General features: G+C 42.2%; 1 protein-coding gene across 1 annotated transcript in view; it reads left to right on the top strand.

Moving 5' to 3' along the window:
• tfam (transcription factor A, mitochondrial) overlaps positions 1 to 3,296 on the top strand; it is a 34,149-nt gene extending 30,853 nt beyond the window's left edge. Inside the window, exon 7 of the mRNA XM_041210012.1 lies at positions 2,518 to 3,296. Within this exon, the coding sequence (XP_041065946.1) occupies positions 2,518 to 2,790 (273 nt within the window). The 3' untranslated portion in view covers positions 2,791 to 3,296. The remainder of the gene's footprint in view (positions 1 to 2,517) is intronic.
• The last annotated feature ends 18,149 nt before the right edge of the window (positions 3,297 to 21,445 follow it).

The following is a 21,445-nucleotide window of genomic DNA, read 5'->3' as shown; positions in this document are numbered from 1 at the left end:
TTGCCATTTAATTGTGTTGTAAAGTACTACTTGAACCATGGAAGTATTGCCTGCACCTGAATGTATGTGTATAATTGCGGTATATTTTAAAGTGCTCACAAAACAGGAAGCACGTTCAAGTTCTCAACTCCCACACCCCCCATTGACATTTAGGTCTACCGCTATAGAAGGGCACCAGTAATGGTCTCAAATTTCAGTGTGACTTTGTGGGGAACAGAGTTTCTCTATAGAGTGTATTCTTCATTCAGTTGTTCCGACCCATTGATATTGGAACATGATTCTGCCGAAAACCCGCTGTCGAATGCTTTTAGCTTCAGTCAGATAATTTTGCTTCTGTTTATTTGCTGATAAATGTATTAAATTGCAGCAGAAATAGTATTCTCTTTTCTTCTGATTGGCAGATGTTCCAGCAAGTCCTTCCTTTTCCTTTTTTTTAGTCGTTCATGGGATGTGAGCAACGCTGGCAAGGCCAGCATTTGTTGCCCATCCCTAATTGCCTGAACTGAGTGGCTTGCCACACCATTTCAGAGGGCAGTTAAGAGTCAGCCACATTGCCGTGGGTCTAGAGTCACATGTAGGCCAGACCAGGTAAGGATGGCAGATTTCCTTCACTAAAGGACATTGGTGAACCAGTTGGGTTTTTACGACAATTGGCCATGGTTTCATAGTCACTATTACCGAGACTAGCTTTCAATTCCAGATTATTACTTGAATTCAGATTCCACCAACTGCCATGTTGGGATTTGAACACTTGTCCCCAGAGCATTAACCTGGGCCTCTCGATTACTAATCCAGTGACATTACCACTTGGTTATATATCCTGAAAAGCACACTTTCACATAACTACTGTGGCTAGAGCAGGTTAGAGGCAAGGAGTTCACCTCCTGGCTCTCCAAAGCCCGTTCACCATCTGCAAGGCACATGTCAGGAGTGTGATGGAATACTCTCCACTTGCCTGGAATGTGAACAAACATACGAACATACGATTAGAAGCAAGAGTAGACCATCCGGCCCCTTGAGCCTGCTCCCCCGTTCATGGCTGATCTGAGTGTGGACTGAACACCACATTCCTTCACCACCTTCTTAAGGGCAATTAGGGATGGGCAACAAATGCTGGCATAGCCAGCGATGTCCACCTCCCATGAAAGAATTTTTAAAAAATTCTGTGATAGCAACAATTTTGCTGACAACACTTGTATGATGAGTATTTCAGTTCTGCAAATAATACTTGCTTGCCTGTTTGTTCCTTTCAAAAGTTTTAACTAATTTAAAAATTCTTTAACATGTCAATCTTTAGTATGAAAAATGGTGTATGTGTATAAATAAAATTATAGTATACTCTTTCAAACACTAAATACATTCATAATGTTAACATATATTTTATGTTAAATTGGTGTAAGCTATTCAAGTACTTGCAGTATATAATGCCTTTGTCACTCCAAACATTTCAAATGAATTAACATTGAAATGTCTGTTATGCTATTAAACACAGAATTTCTATATTGGAAATACTCCATAAGAGCAAGGAGATGAATGACAAGTTGTGTGATAGGTTGTGGGAAAAGTGTCTAGGACACAGCAGGGGAAAATCTGGGCCTTTCTTTGACTAGGATCGTGAGATTTTAATGTCCAGCTAAATGAAACAGGCCTATGTGATTCTGGCTTAACATCTGTTCCGAAGAAGAGCAGCTCCCCATCCCCTCAGCAGTTAGCAGGTTTTGAACTCCGTCTAGGCTCTGAGATTTGAACTACAGCTATTTGAGTCAAACTAAAATTGTTTCCATCTTAGAGAAATCTAAGAGATAGTGAAATCTGTGCATGTTTCCACATGGTGTCTATGGTTAAAATTACTTCTATTTCCCCCCTCTCCAGCACCTGAATAAAGTGGAAGGGGAAGGGGTGTGCAAGCTGCTGGGTGAAATCTTGTGTTTGTTTCAACGCTCCCATGTTTTAAGAGAATTAAACAATTTATAAATGTCTAATCAAGCAAAACAACGGTTCTGTTTTTGCAGTCCTGACTTACATAGAACTTAGTGTAGGAAGGAATCTCAGTTTACTTCAATTAGTGTGGTGGTGTGATTTTTTTTTTTCTTTATTCACCTATGGGATGTGGGTGGTCAGCATTTGTTGCCCATCCCTAATTTCATTAAGGGTGAACCACATTGCTGTGGGTCAGACCAGGTAAGAATGGCAGATTTCCTTCCCAAAAGGGCATTAGTGAAGCAGATGGGTTTTTACGACAATCAACAACAGTTTCATGGTCATCATCAACTTTTAATTCCAGATTTTTTTTAATTGAATTCCAATTTCACCATCTGCTGTTTTGGGATTCAAACCCTGGTCCCCAGAGCATTATCCTGGGTCTCTGGAATACTAGTCCAGTGTCAAAACCACTGGGCCACCACCTGCCCTAGTTGCTGTTTATGTTCCTCATGAGCTTCCCCCCACTTTGCCAAAAGACATAATTTTTTTTTTCCCCAATGCATAAATATCTGACGCCAACTGTTACTTTTCTAGATGTACACACAACTGGCCGAGGATGACAAAATCCGTTACCAGAATGAAATCAAGATCTGGGAGGAGCAAATGATTGAGTCAGGACACGCAGATGTTATCCGTGTGAAACAGAAGCGAAGAGCTCAAAGGTTGCTGCGGACGAAACCAAAACCAAAACCGAAACCAAATCAAACAGAATTGAAACCTATCCCAACAGTAGCCAAAACCTTAAAGCCAACTGCAACTACAAGCACAATCAAAGCAATCAGGAGCAAAAAGGAACCTGAAGAATAAGGCTGTTCTTCAGAGATTGAATATTTTTATTGACCATACTGATGGCCAATGTTGAACACTGACTTCTGATTCCTGACATTTCAGGAATCTATGTGGGAGTGTCTCCCTGAAATGTTTCGTTGCATCTTTGAATTTTTCTACTTGCTGATGATGGAAAGACATTTATTGGCATCAGAAGCAACAGGCATAGTATTCTGGTTAGTTAATGAAAGGTAAAAGGCCTGTAGTCTAACTTGGCCAAATGTGAAGAGCCTGTTGTCTACAGTACAAGTGATGTAATTTACCAGTCTGTAAATCAACAAGTAGTGACTGAAATAATGATAATTAAATCTAATCTTGTGACCTACAGATTGTTGAGTTGGGAACTCTCCTGTGGGCAGGCTATGTTCTGAAAATTTTGCAACATTTTTTTCTTGTAAATTGAAATAATGAATCCATGTATCAACTATCAATGAGGGATTTTTTCAAACGATGGTCTGTAAATAAAAACTCAAATTTGCATATTATTAACACAACTTGAATTTGTAATTGTCCCTACAGCATCATGAAACATCCCAAGACAACTCCTATGAGAGAGAAATGGGCAGGGCATTATTGGCAGAGTTAGGGCAGTCATAAGCTGAAGAAACTTTTAGGGGGAGTTCAGAGCATAGGGCTAAGATGGTTGAAAGCTCTGCTATCAAATAGCTATGGTTGGGGACGAACTGAATGTGAGACCAAAGACTGCGCTGGGGCATAGAACTGGAAGTACTTGTGAAGGTAGAGGTAGGACCAATGGAAGTAAAAACATTATATGTCGGGAGGCATGGAATGAGTATGGATGGGTGAGAATAGAGGCGAAGGACAAGTGGAACTTGGTGCATTGTCATATGTCGTAGCAAAATGTTAGATCAATTGGAGTTATATAGGGAAGCTCAGGTGACTGTTCAACAATTGTAGTGTGGAAGAAATGAAATCATGGATAAGATATTGGTGTCAAGATAGGATGGACAATATTATGATGGAACATGGGGTTTGATGCTCAGCTTTGAGTACCGGATGACAAAGTTGCTCAATTGGTTAGCAGCCAGGAAATGGATAATATCAAACAAAGGTGTAGAATTTTTGGTATGAGCTAAGAAAATAGCTTTGCTTTTCAGTGTTCAACTGAAGAATCTTCTGATTCATCCATGGCTTGATGTTAGTTTGACGATCTGACAACAGAGTATTTGTGGAATCGAGGGCAATGGTGTCGTCAGCAAAGATGGAAACTGACCCTATGTCTATGCATAATATCCCCAAGGGCTAACATATATTCAGAGAAAAGGAGGCGGACAATAACAATTTTCATGTATAGAAGTATCTGAAAGGACAGCGCAGTGTGCGAGGAGAAACCATCACTGGTGACATAGGTGCATTGGATTAAGTAAGAGTGGAACGAGATATAGTCCCTTTGAGGTTGACAGTCGAGGAGGATGGAGTGGTCAGTTGTGTTGAAAAACACAGAGCGATCAAGGTATGTAAAAAGTAATCAGGTTGCACTAAGGATGTCTTCAATGACTTTGAGGCAGCCATCATGGTTAGCCAGGTTAAGAACTGGTTTGTCAGAGTTTATAGGGGGTGACATTGACAGCCAGGTGTGTAGAACCTTGAAGAGGAAAAGGGAGGGTAGGTACAGGACAGTATGAAAGCTAAAAAGGGGAAATGATTGAATTTTGGATTGGAATTTTCATTTTCACTCCAACTTTTCATAGAATCTTACGCCATGATGTTACTTGGGAAATTTCTCCTTGAAGTTAACATGTTTAGAATCACTTCGGAATCTGGCGAGCTGATTTTCAATGTTCACAGTATTGCCAACAATTGTGCTGCCCTTTGCTTAATAAAAAAGTGTTTGATATGAGGGCACACAGATTAGGCTGGAGCTATTCCAGTCTTCATTGTTCACTTCATGTTTGCTTGCTGGTTCAGTCACATTCTGCCCATGGAGCTGCAGCATGCAGCTTGTTTGTGGAGCCTGAGGACAGAACTCCATAGACATGCTGGGATACCTGCTGGAGCAATGCATCAGGCTCTCATCACTTTCCCTTTAGGAGGAGACAACATAGGTGAGGAAGCTTAACAGCATTTAGAATGTGGAACTTTACTACCACGTGGAGTAGTTGAGGCAAGTAGCATAGATGCATTTAGGAGGAAATTAGGAAAAAACAATAGAAAAATACATTGATAGAGTTAAGCAAAATAAGAGGTCCGTCTGGAAGCTATTGGGCTAGATGGCCTGTTACTTTGCTGATAATCAGGGCTGTCCAACATATGGCCCAGGAGCCACAATCTGGCCCGCCAAGTCTCTCTACCCAGCCCGCAGAGCCAGTGTTAAAAACGCAGGTAAGAGCAAGTGACAGATTCTTAGGAACGGCACCTCCGAACACAGGCTATTTCTCTCCCACGTTTGCTGCTGATAGGCTCACTGATGCGGGAGAGAAACAGTCAGTGATTGGTGGAGTAGTGAACAGTGTAAAGATGAGTGGCTTCATTCAACCTGAGGCCTGAACACGTGCGGCAGTAAGTCTTCTGTTGGCTAAAAATAATTAATATGCATCATTGAAACATTAGGTAATGCAAAAATCAAACCAGGTTAGCTCGAGCATAGATATCATGTTAAGTGTTTAAAATTGTGGATAAATAATGTTACAGCTAAGATGCATGAGTCTATGAAAAGGTATATGTATGTTAATGACCTTCAAGATAAGTAACAAAATTGATCATTTTAATGAAAATGTTACTTTCAATGTTAGAACCCTGTATGAAACCCTTTTTTAAAAGTAAAATTAATAAAGAACAGAAGATTCTTGTGTGGTAATAATTTACAATTACATCAAGATGCCGTGATCAAGTACAATGAGTTTGACCCATCAGCCTTTTATATTGCAAGGCACAGCCTCAGACAAAAGAGAGATTGTTATAGCATGCAAGTGGTTTGGCAGCATTTTTAGCTATTGCTTAGGATCAATGGTAATAAACCCAGCTGCCTTGTTGTAACATTTATTTAATTACACTGTTGGGAAACTTTTATACTTCATCTTAATAGCAATGTATTACTATAAAATTTGTGCTGATTAGAACATATGAATGAGAATAGTCCTTTCAGCCCACTTCATGATTCAATACAATCATGGTTGTTCTTCCAACTCAACTCCATTTTTCCACACTACCCCCATATCCCTTGATTTCCTTTGCACCGAAAAATGTATTCCTCTCTGTCCTGAATACACTAAACAACTGAGCATTCACAGCCCTCTGGGATAAAGTTTTCAAAATCCATTTGATTATCCTTGCAGGAGTTGTTTGGGTAAGGACTGTGGAATAAGAAATGAATTGCATTAATTAACTTAGGGTAGGTTGAACCCTGAGAAAGCTTGGTTGAGGCACATTGGGAACTTACATTTTATTACAACAGCTATAAAAGAAAACAACAGAAAGGCTTATCCATAACAATGACATGGATCAATCTATCAATAGAAGCATCAGTTTATGTATCCACCCATTAATGGAGGTTTATGCCTGTGAAGAGAATACCCTTTACAATGTGGAGTCTGCTATTTCTGATTAATCCATGCTAACCAAGTGACAGCTTCAACCAATCCAAGATCCTCCATTCAATTTCAGAAGAACAAATCAGACAGCTTGATTTCTGACCATACTTAGCATTCTGACCTGACCACCTCTGGTTTTAATTGTTTACTTAATTTTAGTTTTAACTTTACATTCTCTTTCCTAATTATCTTTAACTTGGCTTTTTGTTCTTTCTATTTGGTTAATCTTCTCTGCCCATTTCAAGCTGACCTGATTGTCCAGCTGATTCTCCTCTACCCAGTCTTATCTACTCAACACTGGCTGGATCTGGATCGTTTTCTACCAGTGGACCCAGAGTCGAAGCAGTCTCTCTGTGAGTTGCCCATTGTTGTTTCATGCTCTCTAACTGGCAGTCTGCATCCCAATTTTAATTTAATTTTCCTTCCATCTACAGTATTTTCCCCTTTCTCTCTTCCTCACATGCAGCATGGAAAAAACAAATTGAAGTTTGGCCTGAAGCTGTTGGGTCAACAATAATGGAGAGACTGACGTTATTTGGGGTCAAATTGATGGGAAGATGGCATTAATAGTTGAATGATTTGGAAGTCCTGGGAAAGGGTGGGCACCAGAGTATAAACTATTCAGGGTTAAATATCTGTGAGTATCATGTAGTTCAACTTGTCTTACCTTTTCCTAATTAACTGGGGCACTATTTTAATGACAAAGCCTGGAGAGTTAATTTGTCAATATAGGCCAATGAGAGGAACTAGTGTGAGATGCATAAAGATAAAGGGGGAGGCAGAAAGATATTAAACAGACAAGAATGCAGAAGGTCAGAAATAATTTAGTAAGTGTGAGTTGAGCACATTTTTTTTTAATGTAATTTGAGAGCATCAGAAGATCAATTATTTAATACTTTAAATGGGTGAAGAAACAGTTCTTTTAAGGAAGATGACTTTCAGGAAGAAGATCAAAAAGGAAAATTTAATTTTGTTGATGAGTACAACAGCTATAAAGATAAGCAACTTGTTCACAACAATAAGTCCCATTCATGCAGCTTCATGGCATTGGCTGCATGAAGAGATTCTTGAAATAATATTGTGATACGTTTAATCTCCTTCATAATTTTTTGCCATCATCTGCATCAAGTTACAAAACACAGATGCTAAAGTAGTGAAGCAATGTATAATAAACTGGGGCATGTGTTTTTTTTGAGATAGAACAATGTGATATGAAAGATAAAGCCTCTGTGGTCAGTTTTCTTAAATGCCATCTTTGTTAGCTGCCTAATGAAGCATTCTTATCTACCATCCAGCAGTGCATGTTGAGAGGCAGTTTATGCTACCAGTTTTCATCCATACAGAGCAATGGATGTATAACTTGGGAGTCATGTCAGCAATTCGATTCCTACATTAGGCTAGGAGGTGTGAGACTATCTCTCATCCGCTCATTTTTTGGGTTTAGAACTGATTGGCTTCACACCAAACTGGAGTTATATTACAATCAAAAAATCTCTTGAATGATTCAATGAAAACTCATTTTTAACATAATGTTCAATCTTTTTAACATTGTCTCCTGCCAACGCAAAGTGGCTACGCAAGATAGCCACCGATACCCGTCTGCATATGTGCAGAGATGCAGTGACATCACTTCTCTGTGCCCAGACTGCCAGTCCCCACTGCACATGCGTCAATGATGGCACCACGTACATACAACATCTGCCTGTTTCGTTCTGTTTCTGAGAATAAGAATTTTTTTATTCATTCACAGGATGTGGTTATGTTATATAACATAAGAAGTAGGAGTAGGCCATTCGGCCCCTCAAGCCTGTCCAGCCATTCAATAAGATCATGGCTGATCTGCCCCAGGCCTCAACTCCTCTTTCCAGCCAGCTCCTCATAACCCTCAACTCCCTGATGTTTCAAAAACCTATCTACCACCCCTTTAAATACTTTCAGTGATCTAGCCTCCACAATTCTCTGGGTAGAGAATTCCAGATTTTCACTACCCTCTGAGAGAAGAAATTCCTTTGCATCAGTTTTAAATGAGTGTCCCCTTATTCTGTAACTATGTCCCTTAGCTCAAGATTCCCCACCAGTGGAAACATCTTCTCAACATGCTGAGCCCCCTCAGAATTTTGTAGGTTTCAATAGGATCACCCCTCATTCTTCTAAACTCTGATGAATAAAGGCCTAACCTGTTTAGCTGTTCTTGATAAGTCAACCCCTTCATCCCAAGAATCAGCCTAATGAATCTCTTTTGAACTGCCTCCAATGCCAGTATATCCTTTCTTAAATACAGGGACCAAAACTGTACACAGTACTCCAGGTGCGGCCTCACCAACACCCTGTACAGTTGTAACGAGACTTCCCTATTTTTAAACTCCAACCCCACCCCCCCCCCCCAAACTAGCAATACAGGCCAAAATTCCATTTGCCTTCTTAATTACTTGTTACATCTGCATGCTAACTTTTTGTACTTCATGTTTCAAGGACACCCAGATCCCTCTGTGATGCGCTTTTTTGGAGTCTCTCGATTTAAATAATAGTCTGCCTTTTGATTCTTCCTGCCAAAGTGCATGAGCTCACACTATCTTACATTAAACTCCATCTGCCAAATTTTTGCCCACTCACACAACCTATTTATATCCCCTTGCAGATTCTTTATGTCCTCATCACAACATGCCCTCCCACCTGTTTTTGTATCATTAGCAAATTTGGCTACATTACATTCTTCCCCCTCCTCCAAGTCATTAATATAAATAGTAAATAATTGAGACCCTAGGACTGATCCTTGTGGCACTCCACTAGTTACATCTTTCCAACCTAAAAAGGCCCATTAATCCCGACTCTCTATCTTCTGTGTGTTAACCAATTCTCAATTTATGTTAATACATTACCCCCAATTCCGTGAGCTCCTATTTTGTGCAATAACCTTTTATGTGGCAGCTTATCAAACTCATCTGGAAATCCAAATACACTACATCTCCTAGTTTCCCTTTATCAATTCTGCTTGTTATATCCTTAAAGAACTCTAGCAAATTTGTCAAACATGATTTCCCTTTCACAAAACCATGTTGACTCGATTTGATTATGTTAAGCTTTTCTAAATGCCCTGCCATTTCTTCCTTAATAATGGACTCTAGCATTGTCCCAACTACATATATTAGGCTGACTGGCCTATAGTTTCCTGCTTTTAGTCTCCCTCCCTTCTTGAACAGGGGTGTCACATTAGCAGTTTTCCAATCCGCTGGAACCGCCCTGGAATCCAGTGAGTTCTGGAATATTTCAACCAATGCCTCCACTATATCTGCAGGCACTTCCTTTAAAACCCTTAGATGCAGGCCATCAGGTCCTGGTGACTTGTCTGTCTTTCGTCCCATTAGTTTGTCAAATACTTTGTCTCTTGTGATAGAGACTGTTACAAGTTCTTTCCTCCCATTAGCTCCTTGCTATATCTGATATCTTTGGGATGCTTATAGTGTCCTCTACTGTGAAGACTGATGCAAAATATTGGTTTAAATTATCTGCCATTTCCTTGCTCCCCATTATCAATTCTCTATGCTCATCCTCCAAGGGTCCCTCACTCACTTTATCCACTTTTTTTTAATATACCTGTAGAAGCTTTTGCTGTTTGTTTATATATTTCTTTCCAATTTACTTTCATAATCAATTTTCTCCTTCTTTATTAGCTTTTTAGTTATCCGCTGTTGGTTCCTAAAAATCTAAATCCTCTGGCCTACCACTAGTTTTCGCCACTTTATATGCCTTAGTTTTTGATTGGATACTCCCCTCGACCACCTTTGTTAACCATGGGTGGTCCATCCTTCTCATCGAATGCTCCTTTTTGACCGGGATAAATTTTTGCTAAGTGTTATGAAATATCTGCTTAAGTGTCTGCTACTGCTCATCCATTGATCCTCCCCTTAGTCTATTTTCCCAGCCTGCTTTAGACACCTCTTTCTTCATACCTCTGTAATTGCCCTTATCTAAGTTGAGGACACTGGTTTGAGACCCAAGTTGCTGGCCCGCGAACTGAATTTGAAATTCTACCATGTTGTGATTGCTAACCCCTAGATGATCCTTAACTACGATATCCCTTATTAATCCCACCTCATTACACATTATTAGATCTAAAATAGCCTGTTCCCGGGTAGGTTCTGCAGTGTATTGCTCTAAGAAACAATCCCTGATGCACCCTACAAATTCGTCTCCCATGTTACCCCTGCCAATCTGATTTGTCCAGTCAATATGCAGATTAAAATCGCCCATGACAATTGTAGCACCCTTCTTACACACCTCCATTATTTCCCAATTCATACTTTGTCCTACAGTGAGGCAACTCTTCTGGGGCCTATAGATGACTCCCACCCAATCAGGCCCTGGTTTTGTTATCAAACCTGCCGTTGTTGTCAGGTGTACTGACCTTTACCTTGCAGAGGCTGAAGGCCAACTTCTTCCTACCTCTCCCTGGACCATGACCCCACCACCGAACATCAAGCCATTGTTTGCAGGACTGTCACTGACCTCATCTCCTCTGGAGACCTTCGCTCCACATAGTGTCCCAACCTCGGACAGCCCGCTTCTACCTCCTCCCCAAAATCCACAAACAGGACTGCCCTGGCAGACCGATCATGTCAGCCCCTTCCTGCCCCATTGAACTAATTTCTTGCTATCTTGACTCCATTCTCTCTCCCCTTGTCCAGTCTCTTCCCACCTATATCCACGATTCCTCTGATGCCCTACGCCATATCAACAATTTCCAGTTCCCTGGCTCTAACTATCTCTTCTTCACCATGGATGTCCAATCTCTCTACACCTCCATCCCCCACCAGGATGGTCTGAGGCCTCTTCCCTTCTTCCTTGAACAGAGGCCCAACCAACCCCCATTCACCACTACTCTCTTCCATCTGACTGAACTAGTTCTCACTGAACAATTTCTCCTTCAACTTGTCTCACTTCCTCCAAATAAAAGGTGTGGCTATGGGTACCCGCATGAGCCCCAGTTATGCCTGTCTCTTTATGGGATATGTGGAACATTCCTTGTTCCAGTCCTACTCAGGCCCCCTCCCACAAATCTTTTCTCAGTACATCGATGACTGTCTCGGTGCCAATTCATGCTCTTGTCTAGACCTGGAAAAATTGATCAATTTTGCTTCCAATTTCCACCTCTCTAACACCTTCACGTGGTCCATCTCCAACACTTCTCTCCCCTTACTTGGCCTCTCTGTCTCCATTTCTGGTGGTAGACTGTCCACCAATATTCATTACAAGCCCACCGACTCTCACAGCTACCTCGACTACAGCTCCTCACACCCTGCTTCCTGTAAGGACTCCATCCCATTCTCTCAGTTCCTTTGCCTCCGTCGCATCAGTTCTGATGATGCCACTTTCCAGAATAGTGCTTCTGACATGTCTTCCTTCTTCCTTAACCGAGCTTTCCCACCCATGGTTGTTGACAGGGCCCAGAACCTGGCCCAGACATCACCCCTTCCCCTCCCTCCCAGAACCATGATAGGGTCGCCCTTGTCCTCACTTTGCACCCCACCAGCCTCTACATTCAAAGGATCATCCTTTGCCATTTCTGCCAACTCCAGCATGATGCCACCACCAAACACATCTTCCCTTCACCTTGCCCCTGTCAGCATTCTGTAGGGACCATTCACTCCGGGACAGCCTGGTCCACTCCTCCATCACCCCCTACGCCTCATCCCCTTCCCACAGCACCTTCCCATGCAACCGCAGAAGGTGTAACACCTGCCCCTTTACTTCCCCCCTCCTCACCATCCAAGGGCCCAAACACTCCTTTCAGGTGAAGCAGCATTTCACTTGCACTTCCCTCAATTTAGTCTATTGCATTCGCTGCTCCCAAAGCGATCTCCTCTACATTGGAGAGACCAAACACAGACTGGGTGACTGCTTTGTGGAACACCTTTGGTCTGTCCGCAAGCATGACCCAGACCTCCCTGTCGCTTGCCATTTCAACACACCACCCTGCTCTCATGCCCACATGTCTGTCCTTGGCCTGCTGCAATGTTCCAGTGAAGCTCAACGCAAACTGGAGGAACAGCACCTCATCTTCCGATTAGGCACTTTACAGCCTTCTGGACACAACATTGAGTTCAACAACTTCAGACCATGAACTCTCTCCTCCATCCTCACCCCTTTCTTATCCCTTTTTTCAAAATTCATTTTTTTACCCACTTATTTTCATTTTTATTCATTTTTATTTTTATTCGTTGTTTTATCCCTTTTTTATCCCACCTTTTTATCCCATTTTTGACCCTTTATTTTCCCCACCGCTGCCCCCTCCCCCCATCCCACCCCCACAAGAGCATCTGTCACTTATTCATAGAGATAAAAACAAAAAAACTGCGGATGCTGGAAATCCAAAACAAAAACAGAATTACCTGGAAAAACTCAGCAGGTGTGGCAGCATCGGCGGAGAAGAAAAGAGTTGACGTTTCGAGTCCTCATGACCCTTCGACAGAACTTGCCAAGTTCTGTCGAAGGGTCATGAGGACTCGAAACGTCAACTCTTTTCTTCTCCGCCGATGCTGCCACACCTGCTGAGTTTTTCCAGGTAATTCTGTTTTTGTTTTGTCACTTATTCATGTTGTTCTTTTCAGAGTGCTTACCCCTGTTCTGCTATTATCACATTCTGCATTTAACCTTAATGCACAATCAGCACCTTTTTTTAGCCCTTATCACTACCATTAACACTCCCATTGTCCTTTTGTTCATGACATCTTCTCTCCTTTGCCCCCACCTATCGCTGGCCTTCTATCCAGCTTCACCTGCTCCGCCTACCTTAAACAGTATAAATGTCATCACATTTCTACTTCTCTGTAGCTGTGAAGAAGTGTCATACAGACTCGAAATGTCAACTCTGTTTCTCTCTCCATGGATGCTGTCAGACCTGCTGATTTTTTCCAGCATTTTCTGTTTTTCTCCCACCTGTGACTTCTTCCCCTTGCTGTTCCTTATTTCCACCCACACTGATTCCACATCATGATCTACTACACCTATACCACTGCTCAGCACAGCACTGATACCTTCCTTTATTAACAAAGCGACCCCATCTTTTTTGAGTATTTTTCTAGACATTGAATATCCTTGAATATTGAGTTCCCAGTCTTGGTCACCCTGCAAACAACCTCTGTAATAGCTATCAAGTCATATTCATTTATTTCTTTTTGTGCTGTCAATTCATCTATCTTGTTACAAATGCTGCGTGCATTCAGATAAAGAGCCTTAAGCTTTGACTTTTTAACCATTATTGCTCATTCTGGTTCTAATTTCTGCTGCCCTCTTCTGTTTATATTTTCTGCCCCTTGCTATCACACTTTGATTACCATTCACCTCTTCAGTACCCTGCACCTATGCTCTCTCATTTCTTTTTGATTTTTTAAACTTCCTTTCAATTGAACCCTCCCCCCCCATTAATTAGTTTAAATTCCTATCTACAATCCTAGTTATACAATTCGCCAGGACACTGGTCCCAGCTTGGTTCAAATGAAGCCAACGGATCAGCTCTCTCCTTTCCCAGTACTGGTGCCAGTGCCCCATGAATCGGAACCTATTTCTCCCACACCAATCTTTGAGCCATGTATTTACCTCCCTAATCTTATTTCCCCTGTGCCAATTTGCACGTGGCTCAGGTAGTAATCCGGAGATTATCATCTTTGTGATTCTGCTTTTTAATTTAGCCCCGAGCTGCTCGTAGTCACTCTGCAGAACCTCCTTCCTGGTCCTACTTGTTAGTCATTTCTCGTAATTAACTCTTTGACTTTTGACATTAAAGAAACTGAATTATTTTTAGTGAATTCACTTGTCACAAGTTTGCCATTAGTACAAAGTCAGAATCACTTTGTACCAAATCTAACTTTACCAGAACTACTCTGTCGCTCGCAATGAAGTAACGGACTAGATCTGCACATGCATGGCATTGGCAGTAAACACAGCCTATTGTTAATGCTGGTGGATAACCAGCTGTGGAAATGGCTCATCTGTACCTAACTAACATTTGTATGGTGCTGGTGGTGAATGGTATTCTGAATTGTACAAGTGTGTATATTCAGATCTCTATTATCCTCTAACAGAGTACGACTGAGAGAAGCATAACTCAAGACGTAAGATAAAGCCAACAAGAAAGATTTCATTTAATTAGTGCAGGTTTTCACAGTGAAGTACAGTATAGTCACTGTTGTTAATGTCAGAAAACCTAGCAGCCAATTTTCACACAGCAAATGAGATGAATGACCTCTTAATCTATTCTTAGCTCCAGTGAAGGATGAATGTTAGCTGGAACACAGGGAGAACTCACTACTCATCTTCAAATAGCTCCGTATGATCTTTTACAGCCATCTGAACAGGCAAACTGCACCTGAGTTTAATGTCTCATCCCTCCCTCAGTATTGCACTGAAGTATCCATGCGGATTTTGTGTTTGAGTCTCTGGACTGTACATTGAACCCAGAACCTGCTGATTCAGAGGTGACTGTTCCAGCATGGAACCAAGAGGCAAGATGTGGAATGATCTTCCAAGTTGTGGTTATACTGGGCAGCCGGTCTGAGTTCTGTTTGTGTCTTGCAACACCCAAGTTATGTATGCATTAGTAATTAGTGACTGATGGCAGGTGGAATGTTTCAAATCTCCCATAGATGAGAAGTGTCTGGTAGAGAAGTGTGCCTTCATTCTCCTGAGACTGCAATGTTCTGCTTGCAATGTGATGGGAGTAGGGTGTAAGAGCTTTCAACTCTGTTGAGGAGTATGTGCCTGTCGTCTTAAATCCTATGAGATTGAGTAACTGGCCAAGGAAAATGCCTAAGGGATGATCTTTAGGAGCTAAATAGAATAATACAACCGTATTAAAAATACAGGTCCAGGAAATTACTTCAACTTATGTCAATAAACCTTTCACACCTAAACATAAGATGCTGAAAATGTAACATCATCAGTTCAAGAAAGACAATTAGAGCAATATTGGTCAGTTAAATAAATAAGGTGTAGGGAAGAAAAAAACATTTTTTTGAAGGTTGGGGAGGGTGGGGGCTGGGAAGGAGGGAAATTTTGTGACATCAATATTCATATCCTGTCCCTAAATTCACAAATGTTGTAAACTGAATATTTAAAGGGTTTTTATCCCCCTGCAATAAAAAGAGTTTGGTTATTGGGTACACCAATAGTTAAATTCTGACAGACCTGAGTGCTGTTCCTAACACTTTGCCTCCAACTCCATGTTTTAAGGTGCACAGTTAGGGCTGTTTTTGAGAGGTGACTTGGAGGGGTGCTATATCAGCTTTCTTGAAACACTTGCTCAACTATGTTGGGTTGATGTATGTTTCCATTCTCCCAAGAATTCGTAATCAAATTATTATATTGTTTTTCAATTACTGTGACCTCAGGCTCTGAGTGACCATTTTCCACCTTTACATTTCCATGATGGGAACAGATACAACAATTGAACAACTGGCCCTACAAAATTGCTTCACTTTCAAAGGAAGCAGGAGAATGTGGTGCACATCCCATGGGATCTTTTTCCAACATGTTAACACCATAGTTCTTAATCCTGAGCACTGTGCTGCAACACAGCATGTACAGGGATTCAGTCTCTGGATCAGGGAGGCACATGGCTAGAGAGAAAGCCCCAACAGTAACAGCACCCCTTGTCAATTGAGCAATCAGAGACGGGATCACAACTTGAGGTTTGGTGATTAAGATTTATTGAATTCCTCAATAATCAGTAATAGGATAAGTAGAAAAGAGACATGACATTATTCTTCCCATAGAGCCCTCATTATTGCCCATTCAATCTTTCTAACTGCTTAATGGGGTAAAATTCCTCAATACATTGCCCACGACATTGGCTGGAGGTGTAACTCTGATGGGGTTTCTAGTGAGGTTCTGATAACGAAAACCCCAAGGAAATTCACAGTTTGGATCTCACAACCTGCAATACCACTTTTGTCCCACAGATGGTGCTCCAATCAGCATCAGGAACTTGCTGTGAAAGCATTAGCCCAGGGTGGTCCAGTGATGCAGTGGTTAGCGCTGTTTCTTCGCACCTCCAGGTACCCGGGTTCGATTCTGACCTTGTGTGGAGATTGTATGCTCTCCCTGTGTCTGCATGGGTTTCCTCTGGGTGCTCTGGTTTCCTGCCACCATCCGAAGATGTGTTGATTAGGTGGATTGTGTGTGTGACGTCCTGTCCTGGGTGTGCCCCGCCTAGCACCCATGGCCAGTTGGGATAGGCTCCGACTCACCCATGACCCAGAATTGGATGAAGCGATTTGAGAAAAGTGACTATTAGCCCAGATCTTCCCGTCTCCAGATAGCTGGGTCCCGGACTTGGAATGAGGGCGCACGCATGGACCTTGTGGAAGTCCAGATGTGCTGACCTCCAAGGGAATTACCCAGGAAGTATGACTTCCCGATGGGCAAACTCCTGCTCACCCAATCTGATTACCCCTGACCAGACCTGACTACCTCCACTGACCAACTCTGATTAGCCACTGACCTGCCTACCCCTCACAAACTGACCCGGCTATCCCCTACCCACCTGGCACCTTAACCACCTGCCACTCTACCCACTTATCTCACCCACCATCCATCTTAGCACCCTCCCCATCCGTTCACCAACATTCACATTGGATATTTAAATTTACCAGACGGCAGCCAGTGTGGTCAAAGGGCATGTGCCTTGTTCTCCCCCGCCGCCCCCAACACTACAGTGCTGCCATGGGCTTCTCCGATGGATTGGACGCTCCACATTCCTGAAGAAGCGGAGCTTGGAAAACCCAACCAGAAACGCAGAGCTGCGCATGGACCCAGGAAAGTAGTGGGAGCGGCAATCGGACGGTGCTACTCGCTTCAGGGGGGTTAATCGCTGTTATTAAATTGTGCAGCAATCTCAAGCAAGGGGAGGAAAATGGTTAAGTGCCAATATCGAAAAGTCTCCGCTCTGCTGAGAATGGCTCTCCCTCTCAGCCTCAGCACTGACATGCATTGAATGACAAGGAGTTAAAACTAAACTCGCTGCCAATATTCAGGGCAGGTAATTAGTAAAGCGGGTATCTTTTTAACAATGTGGTGATTGTTAATTACTGCCAAGCAACTCTTCTCACATCAAAATCAACCATTACAATTTTGGAGTCTCCTCTTTGACGTCCAAAAAATTTAATGTAGAATTTGAATCTTTTTCTTGCTTTATTTTTATTTTATTTGTTTTTTCGTTCACTCCCTCAATCCAGGCTTTCATTCCTCTTTATTTCTCTTTCAGTACCTGATTTACAATTGCATTCACCCCCTTTAATTAACCCTCTCTCACAAGTTATTTCCAGTCCTTAAATCTCATTAATACTCGCAGGTTAAAGGAGACACTGTAGAGCTCCCCCCATTTACCCAGGTCCCAGACCTGCTGTTCGCCTGTGCCCCAGGCTTCCTGTTCACCCGGGTCCCAGACACCCCTGTTCACCCAGGTCCCAGACACCCCTGTTCACCCGGGTCCCAGACCTGCTGTTCACCCGCATCCCAGAACCCCTGCTCACCCACCTCCCGGACACCACTGCTCACCCAGGTCTCAGACCCCCTGTTAACCCAGATCCCAGACCCGCTGTTCACCCATTTCCCGGACACCCCTGTTCACCCATTTCCCGGACACCCCTGTTCACCCATTTCCCGGACACCCCTGTTCACCCATGTCCCGGACACCCCTGTTCACCCATGTCCCAGACCCCCCTGTTCACCCACGTCCCAGACCCCCCTGTTCACTCGCATCCCGGACACCCCTGATCACCTGGGTCCCAGACCCCCTGATCACTCTGTTCCCAGACCTCCTGTTCATCCAGGTCCCAGACACACTTTTCGTTTGGGTCCCAGTCTCCATGTTTATTCAGGTCCCAGAGTCCCTGTTCACTCGGGTCCCAGACTCCTTCTTCATTCAGGCCCCGGACTCCCTGTTTCCTTCGTTGCACTGTTGCTGCGCTTTCAGCAACTTTGTGAGCACTTTTTATTTGTTCTGTTTTATTTACTTTAAGAGAGCAAGGGAAAATCTAACTAATGGCAGATGCCAGTAGATGCACTGCTACAGTAAATTCTGTCTCATTTATGTCCAAATTACATTTTATATCTAAGTGCTTCTGGAATTAAATTTTGTTCCCTGCCCTAGCCTTGAACTTGCATCTTTCTTTAGTTTCTCTCCCATCTCCCCTCATGCCTTCTATGAGCTCATCTGGTGTATCACACTCACCTCCTGCTCCCTCAAACTCTGCCTCCATTTTGTTTGGTATTTGCTTTCTTTTTACTGTTATGGACAGGAGAGAGAAAAACTGAACTTCTCTATCTTCTTCCCTGTCTGTGATATCAGAACACTTGGAAAATGTCAACGGGATTAGACTAAGTCAACATTGAGTTATGAAAGGAAAATCATGTTTGACAAACCTAGTGGAGTTTTTTGCGGACATAACTAGCAGAATAGAGAAGGGAGAACCAGTGGATGTGGTCGATTTGAATTTTCAGAAAGCTTTTGATAAAGTCCCACATAAGAGGGAAAATTAAAGCACATGGGATTGGGGGTAATACATTGGCATGGATTGAGAATTGGTTAGCATACAGGAAACAGAGGGTAGGAATAAATGGGTCTTTTTCAGGGTGGCAGGCGGTGACTAGTGGGGTACTGCAGGGGCCAGTGCTTGGGCCCCAGCTATTCACAATATGTATTCTTGATTTGGATGAGGGAACCAAATGTAATATTGGTTCTGACAAAATATGAAACTTGTTGGGAATGTGAGTGATGAGGAGGGTAAGCGGCTTCAAGGTGATTTAGACATGTTGAGTGAGTGGGCAAATACATGGCAGGTGGAGTATAATGTGAATAAGTGTGAAGTTATCCACTTCAGTAGGAGAAACAGAATGGCAGAGTATTATTTAAATGCTGATAGATTGGGAAATGTTGTACAGAGGGACCTGGGTGTCCTTGTACACCAATCACTGAAAGTAAGCATGCAGGTGCAGCAAGCAGCAGAGAAGACAAATGGTATGTTGGCCTTCATTGTGAGAGGACTTGAGTACAGGAGCAAGGATGTCTTACTACAGCTGTACAGGGCCATGGTGAGACCACACCTGGAGTATTGTGTGCAGTTTTGGACTCCTTATCTAAGAAAGGATATACTTGCAATAGAATGAGTGCAGCGAACGTTCACCAGACTGATTCCTGGGATGGCAGGATTGTCGTATGAGGAGAGATTGGGCCAACTAGGCCTATATTCATTGGAGTTTAGAAGAATGAGAGGTGGTCTCAATGAAACATACAAAAGCAGCTAACATAAAAGGAAATCCCAAAGTATTCTATAAGCACATCAATAGTAAAATAGTGGTAAAGGAGGAATAGGGCAGATTAAGGACCAAAAAGGGGATTTACCATTGAGGCAAGAGGCATGGCTGAGGTGTTAAATGAATACTTTACATCTATAAATACCTATGAAGCAGATGCTGCCGAGGCCATGGTGACAGAGGAGGAAACTCAGTCACTAGAAGGGTTTAAAATTGATAAGGAGAAGTTATTGGATAAACTGTTGGTACTTAAAGCTGATAAGGCACCGGGACCAGATGAGATGCTTCCAAGAATATTGAAGCAAGTAAGAGTGGAAATTGCAGAGGCACTGGCAATAATCTTTCAATATTCCCTGGATTCAGGGGAGGTGCCGGAGGACTGGAGAATTGCAAACATTACGCCCTTGTTCAAAAAAGGTGGTAAAGATCTACCCTGCAATTGCAGACCAGTCAGTGTAACTTCTGTTCTGGGGAAACTTCTAGAAACAATTATTCAGGATAGAATTAATAGTCACATGGGAAAATGTGGATTGATTCGGAAGAGTCAGTATGGATTTGTTAAAGGAAAATTGTGTCTATTAACTTGGAGTTTCTTGAAGAGATGACAGAGATGATTGTTGAGGGCAAGACCGTTGATTTGGTGTATATGGACTTCCAGAAGGTGTTCGATACAGTGCCACACAACAGAGTTGTGAGGAAAGTTATAGGTCATGGAATAAAAGGGACAGTAGCAATGTAGATACAAAATTGGCTGAGGGATAGGAAACAGAGAGAAATGGTTAATGGGTATTTTTTGGGCTGGAGGAAGGTTTGTAGTGGAGTTCCCCAGGGGTCGGTATTGGGACCCCTGCTTTTCCTGATATATATTAATGATCTAGATCTTGGTGTGCAGGGGACAATTTCAAAGTTTGCAGACAGCACAAAACTTGGGAGAATTGTAAATGTGAGGAGGACAGTGTAGAACTTCAAAAGGACATTGACACATTAGTGGAGTAGGCAGATAGGTGTCAGAGGAAGTTCAATACAGAGAAGTGTGAGGTGATACACTTCGGTACAAAAAACATGGGGAAACAGTATAAAATAAAGGATACTATTCTAAAGGGTGTGCAGGAGCAGAGAGACCTGGGTGTATATGTACATAAGTCAGTAAAGCGGCAGGACAGGTAGAGAGAGTTGTTTCTAAAGCATACAGTAGTCTATGTTTCATTAATAGGGGCATAGAGTATAACAGCAGGGAGGTTATGATGAGCTTATATAGGACACTGGTTAGACCTGTCATGAAAGTATAATAATTCTCATAATATTATTGTGATTTACAATAAAAGTAGGTTCATAGTGGGGTTTGGATAGTTTCTGTGTGTGTGTGTGTGTGTGTGGGATTTAATTGAGTTGGAGACAGCTGGCCTTGAAGCTTTGACTTATCAAATGAAGCTAGATTTGAAATGCTAAATACATAAACATGGCTGAAGTTTTAGAATGTGAGGTGAGGAGAATTTGCATTTGTAGATAAATCAGGGTAGTTTGAATTTCAAAGAGATGGTATGATGTTACACCTAGCCAGAGAAGCTAGGCCAAGCAGTGTGTTTATTTTGCCCGAAGGTTATTGATAGTATTAGAACCATGAAAAGATTTGTATTATGAGAAAAGTAAAGTTCCAAAGACATATGGAAACAATGGAATTTGCATTAAAAGGAAGAAACATGTACAAAGGAGAAGAGGCTATGTGTTAGAGAAAAAAAAGCATTGTAAGATCTACCAGAAGTGTAAAAAAA

This window comes from Carcharodon carcharias, chromosome 17, assembly GCF_017639515.1.
Source record: "Carcharodon carcharias isolate sCarCar2 chromosome 17, sCarCar2.pri, whole genome shotgun sequence".
In the NCBI taxonomy this organism is placed as follows: Eukaryota; Metazoa; Chordata; class Chondrichthyes; order Lamniformes; family Lamnidae; genus Carcharodon; species Carcharodon carcharias.
This window is presented reverse-complemented; position numbering and strand designations above follow the sequence as displayed.